General features: G+C 43.6%; 1 protein-coding gene across 1 annotated transcript in view; it reads left to right on the plus strand.

Moving 5' to 3' along the window:
• Positions 1 to 7,015, plus strand: part of DNAH8 (dynein axonemal heavy chain 8) — a 612,643-nt gene extending 605,628 nt beyond the window's left edge. Inside the window, exons 93-94 of the mRNA XM_037895538.2 lie at positions 5,804 to 5,925; positions 6,577 to 7,015. Coding sequence (XP_037751466.1) covers positions 5,804 to 5,925; positions 6,577 to 6,864 — 410 coding nt within the window. The 3' untranslated portion in view covers positions 6,865 to 7,015. The remainder of the gene's footprint in view (positions 1 to 5,803; positions 5,926 to 6,576) is intronic.
• Positions 7,016 to 10,083: the final 3,068 nt, after the last annotated feature.

Here is a 10,083-nt window from a genome sequence, read left to right on the forward strand (position 1 = left end):
CTTTCAGACTTTTTTCTGAAACCGCACCAGGACAAAAGGGAGGTGGCTTTACATACACTTGATGGCAGGAGAGCATTAGCCTTCTATTTGGCTAGGAGTAAACCCTTCAGGAAATCTCCCAGACTATTTCTCTCCATTGCAGACAGATCAAAGGGTATGTCTACACTACCCGCCGGATCGGCGGGCAGCAATCGATCCAGCGGGGGGTCGATTTATCGTGTCTAGTCTTGACGCGATAAATCGATCCCCGAGCGCTCTCCTGTCGACTCCTGTACTCCACCGCCGCGAGAGGCGCAGGCTGACTTGATGGGGGAGCTGCTGCAGTCGACTCACCGGGGTGAAGACACCATGGTAAGTCGATCTAAGTACGTCGACTTCAGCTACATTATTAACGTAGCTGAAGTTGCGTAACTTAGATCGATTCCGCCCACCCCCAGTGTAGACCAGGGCTCAACAAAGATTCTCTAGATGGATATCGGACTGCATTACCCATTGCTATTTCACTCACAACCTTCAGCCTCCCTCTAGAGTTTGAACTCACTCCACAAGATCCCTCTCCACTTCCTTAGCCTTCCTCAAGGACATTCCAGTCGCAGAAATATGCAGAGCAGTGACTTGGACTTCTGCTCATACATTTGCTGAACATTATGCAGTCACCCACGACTCAGCATCCGATGCCATATTTGGCTCCACTGTTTTATCCTCAATCCTAGACTTGACTCTGAAGCCCCACGCTCTATTAGGGGCACTGCTGCAGTCACCTAGAGTGGAGCACCCATAGACACACTACTCGAAGAAGAAGAAAAGGTTACTCACCTTGTGCATTAACTCTGGTTTTGCAGATAATGTGTGTCCCCTGTGCGTGCTCCACTACCCATCCTCCTCCCGTCTGCTTCAGAGTTATTACCAATGAGCTCTGTGATAGAGAAGGAACTCAGGGTGGATTGCCTGCACAGTGCTATCTAGCTCTGATGAAGGGCATGAGACTGGGAGAGCACATGTGCAGGCCAAATGGATACTGCTCCCTAAAATCTCCAATCTGAGGCACAGGGGGTGCAAATACACCTGGAGTGGAGCACCCATAGAGACACACATCTCAAAGAACCACAGTTACTGTGCAAGGTGAGTAACCTTTTCTTCTGGGTAATCTTATCCATTCTCACAGGTTTGACTGCTAACTCTAAGCCAGTGATTCACAAATCTATTTTTCTGGACTGTTGAACTTTTCTTCCTTTATTCTGGCTGCATTTCAACCTGCCTCTATGACATCTCCATGTAGCTGTCTCACTGGTAGTATAAACCAAACATGGCTAAAAGTTTTCATCTTTCCTTCCAAACTTTTCCCTGTTCTTCCATTCTTAGTAACCTTTGACAACACTGCCATCCTTTTAGGAACTCAGGGCAACTAACTTGGTAGCTATTAGGATGTCATGATACACCCGTGATAGTGCATCCAGACTTACAGCTGAGGAGTTATTGATGGAAACATTCGAGAAATTAATAGCTGAGACGACAGAGAGGCTTCAACTCTCTCATTGTCAAAGCCATCACAGCCATCCATTGGTTGCTACCAACACCCAGGGTATCCAAGAAGGGACTAAGTACCCTGGTGGGACAGGAGGGGGGAATCTGGAGCAGAAGCTTCCAAGGAAACTAAGATAAATTTTCTATTCTCCCCTCTCCACCCAGAGTCTTAGGTGGCTGGTAGTAGTAACAGTAAGGCACACACTGCCACAACCCAGATTCTGAATCTCCTCCATGTGCATGGCTTTGCAGTAACACAAGGAAAAGCTCCCTGATTCACCTGACAAATGTAATTCACCTGGGAATGGAGACAGACACTTTGGTGACAAAGATCTACCCATCACTAGACTGATTCCAGAAGATCCAGGATCTAAAATCAATGCTGGACAAGTGAATGAAGCCAAACATAGCTCAATATCTTTAGACATTAGGCCTTCTGGTCTCATGCATATGAGTCTCCACATGGGTAAGATCACATATCAAGTGTGTTAGAGGGCTTATTCCTTCACCCACTTACCTCCCTGGTCCTTCTTGCATGAACAGAGAACAACAATAGCTGAAGTCCAAAGGTGCAAACAATTAGATGTTTATTGGGGTGAACTTCCAGCAAGCATGATTCCAGTTTCCTTCCTTAGTGTCCCCCTTCCCAGCTCTGACACCACAGAGCCTTACCTGTGTCCCTGTTCCCATTCCTGCCCTTATCTAAACATGATTCCAATTTCCCCACCCCCATTCTCTGTTCCCATTTCCCCCCCACTCCCATTCCCTGTTTCCATTCCCCCCCACACACATACTTCCTGATTGACTGCAGACTATATAGTAAAACGTGAGTTCTGCTTAGCAATACCTTAACCAATCATTTTACTGAAATTTAACTAACCAATCCTAACATATTGTAACATGATTATTTAACCAATTACATCCCACCACCCTAATTAGTTTATACCCAGCAAAATTAATTATACAGCAGACAGAAACAATCACAGAACCAGAGATTATACAGACAAACAATAGGGAAATGGGGACTACAGTGATAGAACAATGAAGAAATGAGGATTTCACATCCCAGCTATTGATAAGTGAGTTCTTGCCAGACAGGATGCTATCAAACTAAGTTTCCTTTTACATTTTCTAGGCACTTCCCTTTCTCTGGAGGCGATAGGCATTATCAGGACAGGACTGTATTCCTAACAGCACAATAGCACTTTATTTCAATGTGACTAGTTTGGAATGTGAGGATGTGACCGGTCGCTTCCCAGCTTATGGTTGCCTCTGTTGCTTAGCCAAAGGCCTTAGCCTAAGCACAGGGCCTCAAACTGTCACAGTAAGAGAAGGACCTTACACGGCAGACAGTGATTTTGATTCTTTCTTTTATACCTCTATAACTAGCCAAGTGATAAGAATACACCTAAATTCTTAGAGTATAGGCCTTTACAGACAGGCCTGAATATCTATAGCCTAACAAAGTGTGTCCCGGCCGTTCTTCTGAGAGTGTGGGACTGTGAGGAGCTGCACTTACCAGTGGTACCAAATCATGATTAGGTGGCTCGATCATGATTCTCCTCCATCTCTAGAGTCCTCTGCAGGTGGTGGCTCTGGCACAGTGGTGGTCTCCTTTCCAGTAGACAGTAACTCAGCCCTCTGGCCAGGTCACAAGTTGAGTCTGCCCCCTTCTGGTGATGGTGGGATAACAGTCCAACAAAATATGTAAGTCCAACATCCCCAACAAAAGAGCCTTCAGCCTACATACGGGGTTCTGGGGGCTGCACACCCTGTCTCAGAGCTTACAATGTCTCTATCCCCCTTAGCTCAGGGGCCCTTTGCAGGAAGTGAATTGGTAGGGGAGCCCAGGCCATCCCTCCCAACTAGGCTCCAACCCAGGAGCCCTATGAAAGGCAGTGATATCAAACACCCACGAGTGCTTCAGAACTGCCTCCTTTGGTCACTTCCTGCTGCTTACCCACCGAGTCCAGGTTGTGGTCAGAAAGCCTCACAAATGATTCACCAGACAATGGAGTGAAGGGTTCCGTAGGGCTTAGGGAATGGCTGGTCCTCCCCTAGGGGCTGGGGTAGCTGTTGCCTGTAGACTTCACTCCTGCAGCTGGGCTTCAGCTGGGTCCTTTCTCAGGAATTCCCAAGGTAGGACCTATCCTATCTGCCCCCTTCTGAACTATCTGCCTGTCTTTTAAGCTCCCCCTCCAACTGAACCAACTCTGCAGGTGTGGCAGGGTGGAGCCACATGGGCCCAAACTGCTCCTTTACCCTTTCTATTCCAGTGTAGGGTTTATATAGCTCATCACAGGGACCATTCCCCGGAGTGAATGCAACACCAGGTGCTGGTTCCCAACCTGATGCTGGATCCCCTAAGATGATGGACAGTTCCACAGAATGTCCCATATGCCTTCCAGGTCTGCAGGTTGTCACAACACACACCAGTCTGAAGGAATGGGGAGCACTTCTGGGACCCAGAACAATGTTGAGTATCTGGAGCTCCAGGAAAGGAACCACAGCATCAAGTTCTTGGAGGTCACAGCTGTCAAACTAGCTCTGCTAAGATTCCAAAGCTGCCTACAGGGCAATCCCATCTTGGTCCAACCAGACAACATGTCCATGGTTGCATACCTAAACAACCAAGGGGGAACAAGGAGCATAGCTCTACATGCAGAAATAGTGGAGACAATGGAATGGGTAAACAAGACTTTCCCTTCCTTAAAGGTGAGACACATAAAGAGAGAGCAGAAACAAAAGGCAGACTGGCTCAGCAGATGCAAAATCAACTACTTGGAGTAATGCCTGAACCAGGAAGTCTTTACTTTGATCTCGCAGACTTTCGGTCTCCCCTATCAACCTTCTTTGCCAAATGCAAGAATGCAAAATGGCCAGAAGTCTTCACCTGGGAAACAAACCCTTAGTCCATGGGGACAAATGCTTTGTTGCACAGATGGCTGCAAGGCCTGCTATATGCCTTCCTGCCCTTCCCTCTCGTAGGGAAGATGATCCAAAATACAAGGTGAGAAAAAGCAAGGGTGATAGTGCTAGCTTCATACTGGCCAAGGAGACCCTGGTTCTCTTATCTGATAGAATTCAAGATGGAACCACAGTTAGATGATAATATCAGACGTTTTTTCCAAGGCCTGTCCTGCATTCAGTCCCACATTGTCCTGCTATTGAAAGGAAAGTGTTAGTTGCACTTGGCCTATCTTTCAAAGTGATCAGGACTCTGCTCTCATCCAGGAGAATTTCCATGCTAAAAACCTATGGACCAAGTTCAGTCTGTGGTGCCAAGAGAACAACACTGATCCAAGGGATCCTGGAATTCTTGCCACTCTGGACTTTCTTCAGGAAGGTGCAGATAAAGGCCTTCAGCCCAGCACCGTAGCACACCAGGTATTAGCCCTAAGTAGTATACTCTTTGCAGGATCCTTGGGCTTCTTGGTAGAATCCTCAGGTATCCAGATTTCTCAGAGCAATCAGACTGGACAGACCACTGGTCAGACTGATCTTCCCTAAGAGGGACCTACCACTGATGTTGAAAGTTGTAACCACCCATCCCTTTGACCCTATGACTTCCTTCATTCTGCCCACAGAAACAGCACCCAGCCAAAAAGCAGTAGTGCACCCTAAATATCAAAAAAGCACTGAAGACTTACATCAAGCATACAAAATCCACAAGGAGATCAGGCTCCTTTTTCATTTCCTTTCAGCCTGAGGTGCCAAGGATTTAAAGTATCCAAGCTGTCCAAAGATGCTGTCATTTGAATATGAGACCTATGATTGCCCTTAACTGTGTGCCATCTGTCAACACCTCCAGGAATCCAGGTTGTTTTTCCATAGATCTGTATAGCTCTTGTGCTGTCTAAGAGTAAATTGTGTGTGTTTAGAAATTCCTTTTTAGAATCTGTATGTTATTTGCTCATTCTGTCCAATAATCCCCAAAGAGGGAAATAGTGAACCAAAGGGTCCATAGCTTTGGTGGAACTTTGTGAGCATGCAACAGCTACTGCGGAGGCTTGAGAGAACTGGCACTAGTTTCAAGACCTAGGCAGAGCCTCACTGCCAAGAGGGGTGTCAAACATAGGGTCTGTACCTGATGTGTGTCCCTAAAGGCGCAGAGCCAGTGCCTAAATTCTGCCTAGCCCCAGCAAGCCAAGAGCAGATACCCCACGTTTGGGTCCAATCCAGTAGCCTGGGGAGTGTCCACTAGGTGGACCCCATCCACTTTTTTGTCAGTTCTTTTGCTCAGATGAGTTACACTAAATCCTGTGGCTTGACTTTTCAGGATTCCTGACAGCAATGAGACAAGAAGCAACTCGAGCACATAAAGGCTGGGCATTAGATACAGTTACAATACATAATGAAGTTTTAAAGCAATCTAAAGAAGAAATCACAACATCCCCTGCTGTATGTATGACATATGAAGATATTTTTTATTCAATTCTGTATTTAATATATATTTTTTCATACTTAAGGCATTTCAAATGGCTAGAAGAAAAGTTGACACTGTATTCGCCTCACAGTATTTATCCATTTTACAAGTTAAATACAAATCACAGAAAATGTGAGGATTCTTACTTTCTCTTTTGCAGCTTATAAATATAAGTTTTATTAAAGAAATATTCAAATATTCACACTAAGCTACACTAACTATCTCTTGGGTTCTGTGTTGAACTGAAATTGAAAACATCTGTGCTATTTGCTAAAAAATGGGACAAAGGTGCACCTATCAAAATGTATCTATTCTTCAGCCATGGAATAATTATGGCATATATTTTTATCATTTATGTAAAGTACTTCAGAATGAATGTTAGGTAGTATCTTCTATTTGGGGAACTCACTTACTCAACTAACTAATCTCCACTCATTTCAATCACATTATTCTCTGAAGGTTTTTCAAGTTATTTAGTGTTAAATTATAAATTCCCTTTTTTCTTATTGTAGATCCTTCTAACTATAATACACAGGCTTATTTTGAGAGGTTTAAATTAATTATTCATTCTGTAAGTTAAACCAGATAACATATATGCATAACATATCTGCTCACTCTCCACACAGGAAGGGGTTTATATTTACGGACTGTACTTAGATGGAGCAGGCTGGGACAGACGTAATAGTAAACTCACTGAACCTACACCAAAGATTCTCTTCACAATACTCCCTGTGGTGCACATATTTGCTGTTAACACAACTGGTCCCAAGGATCCCAAACTCTATGTTTGTCCTATTTACAAGAAACCCAGGAGGACGGATCTGACCTACATCACTGTGATCTATTTAAGGACAACCGTATCTCCAGATCACTGGATACTGAGAGGAGTGGCACTCCTGTGTGATATCAAGTAAACCCTGTCCTTCAGACTATGACAGAAACTTTATAGACTTTGGCACATGTAACCAGTTATACCTATCCTAAGCTGCCTTTTTTCTAATGGTTTAACATTTTGCCCATTAGCCCATTATATTAAATCTTTTAAATGAATAATTTAAATGCAAGTTCTAAGAATGATTCTTTTCTCCCTAAGTCTAAAGAAGTAATTGAACTGGTGATAGAAATTATTATTTCACTGGTGATGTTTTTAAAGTCAAGTATCTCAGTAACTGTAACATTTGAGAGTTTGCATAACAATACTTAAAAGCAAGGTAAAGATTGTTTTAAATAATAAAATTAGTGGAAGATGTTATTAAAAAGAAAAACATACAGTTGTTTTCTCATTATTTCTGCTTCCTGTTATTCATATCAGGTTTCAGTGAGATTAGAAGAAAACAGACTGCAATAGAAAACATTACAAAATGAAGCTTTATTTTACTCCAGATACAAGTTTTAAAAGCAACACTGGACAGCGAATCATAAATTTGAATATTAAACATAAAACTCTTATGTCTAACGTAGAGAGAACTTGACCCATACTTTCTGCAGGGATGTTTCATGGTTCATTGCACAGTGCTAAACAATGTAGATGTAGCAAAACTGCACTCTGAGTGTTTGTAAGCGATCCTCATGCATTTCCCTTTGGGCCATTGGACAGTGAACAATATGTCCTGTATTCAGTTTAGCTGATATATATATTGAGAAAAAAGGAGTCCTGATATGTGTAGAAACAAACCTGAAGAATCAGAGTAGAGTGCAGATTGGTTTACTGTCAGTGCTACTGTAACTGAAATACTGGGCCAAATTATGTACAGCTACTGTTACCTCCCTTCCTCCATCCCAGTTTAACACTTTGCTGGTGCATAGACCAGAATGCTTGGAGTGCAGATCACAGTGTTCCCTACGCTGCCTGGTGTACATACATGAGTGCAGTTAACACTGAGAGTAAAAAGACCATCAAGATGTCCAATCTAACCAACCCATTTAATAACCCAAGCAGATTTGTGCTTGCCCGTAAGACTTTATTTTGGCTTGCACAGCTTCTTCATTCATCTTCCACAAATGTGCTATATCTCTTCCCTATGGAATTCAGGGGCAATCCGGTGCCATTGCTGGGGGCTCTAGGACTAAGTCCCACTTCTCATAGCAAGCCACCAAAAGTTCTGCCTGCAGTAGTGGAACATTCTGGCAGTTCAGTTTCTCTGGACCAGTTTGTTTTATTGTATTAATTTTGTGGGGGGTTGACAATGGCAATCTCATTTCAGCTTCTGGCTCCTCTCTCCCTCCAGTCAGCTGAGGAATCACCAGAAAACTGAGGCTCTAATCTTCTGTGCCCTCTAGTATAGACCCTCTTTTGTAGGCTTCCTATGCCCCACCCCTGCAGTAGCAATGTAGTCCTACAAGCATTGAACCAAATCCAAGACATGCTATATTCTTAAGGCAGCTTTTCAGGAGCTTCTGAGGATGAGCTATGCACTGTCTGCTGCTAGTCAGCCACCTTTGCTTTGTCACAACACAAGGCTTTGAGTTCAACTGGCATGTTGGGGCCTTGTCTGCTGGGAAAGCTCAACCAGAGGAACCAGAATTCCCAAGGAGAGGACCCTACACAGCCTGTTGGGGGGTAAAATTTGCAAAACTCCGTAAATTCTAGGTCTAAAAAGGCAAAAGCAAGCAATCCCTTCTTAAGGAGCTGTTATGTGATTTTATTCAGCTAGTAATATAAAAATCAGGTTTTAAATAATTTCTTCTTTGCCTTCCCACCCTGAAGGGCTGTTTGCTAGGTGTTTTCTCTTGCACAGGGACTTTCTCTCGGTACTGTCAGGTTCTCTGTCTCTCCACAACTGGCAGCATGTCTGGACATCAAACTGTCATCAAACACACACAGTCTACTAAGGACTGTTGTGCCAGCCACAGTGGCCACAGTTGATGTAATTGCACCAGCATCAAGCAGTGAAGTTCCCAGATCTGGCTCAATCCTGCAAATCCATGAATCTCTGGGGTTCCCGGGAGAGTGGTGCCAGGTAAATTCAGGGCATGCACCCCTTTGAACATCAATGTAGAGTTTCAGAACACAGTATGTTAGGGTGTTCTTCTCTATTTTAGCAACATGGCCAAAGAGCATGTAACACCACTTTTGAGTATAATGAACGACTGAAGGAACGTCAGATCTCTGCGAGACTGAAATTTTGCACAAAGTGAAACCACTTTCTGCTTAGAATTTGTTGCTGACAGCACCGGTGGAATGCCTCTAGCCACTCCAACTCTCCCTGTAAGAGGGATCCATGTTTCTGATCCGTATAACAATACAGGTTTGAATGATCCTTAACTTTGTCTCAGCACAAAGACATTTTTGCATCATCACCTCCTGCTTGAGGTCCATGTCTTACTTAGGGGCATCAAAGAAGCACTCCAATTTAATGGTTGCTATCTGTGAAGACAAGGCTGATTCAAAGCACTCTTTCTCCACCCATGTCTGTAGCCTAGGTGAACCTACTATAAAGTGGGTGTACAACTGGCTGGAAAAGCATGTTCAGAAAGTACTTATCAATGGCTCACAATCAAGCTGGAAGGGCATATTGAGTGGGCTCCCACAGGGATCTGTCTTGGGTCCGGTTCTGTTCAATATGTTAATAAATGGTTTGGATAATGGCATAGAAAGTATACTTATAAAGTTTGCAGATAATACTAAACTGGGAGGGGTTGCAAGTGCTTTGGAAGACAGGATCAGAATTCACAATGATCTTGACAAACTGGAGAAGTGGTCTGAAATAAATAGGATGAAATTCAATAAGGACAAATACAAAATACTACACTTAGGAAGGAATAATCAATTGCACAAATACAAAATGGGAAGTGACTGCCTATGAAAGAGTGCTGCTGCAAAGGATCTGAGGGTTATAGTGGATCACAAACTAAATATGAGTCAAGTATGTAATGCTGTTGCAAAGAAAGCAAACATCATTCTGGGCTGTATTAGTAGGAGTGTTGCAAGCAAGACACAAGAAGTAATTCTTCCACTCTACTCAGCGCTTATAAGGTCTCAACTGGAGTATTGTGTCCCGTTCTGGGCACCACACTTAGGGAAAGGTGTGGACAAATTGGAGAAAGTCCAGAGGAGAGCAACAGAAATTATTAAAGGTCTAGAAAACATGATCTATGAGAAAAGATTGAAAAAAACAGGTTTGTTTAGTCTG

The sequence above is a fragment of the Chelonia mydas genome, chromosome 3 (assembly GCF_015237465.2).
Source record: "Chelonia mydas isolate rCheMyd1 chromosome 3, rCheMyd1.pri.v2, whole genome shotgun sequence".
Classification (NCBI taxonomy): domain Eukaryota; kingdom Metazoa; phylum Chordata; order Testudines; family Cheloniidae; genus Chelonia; species Chelonia mydas.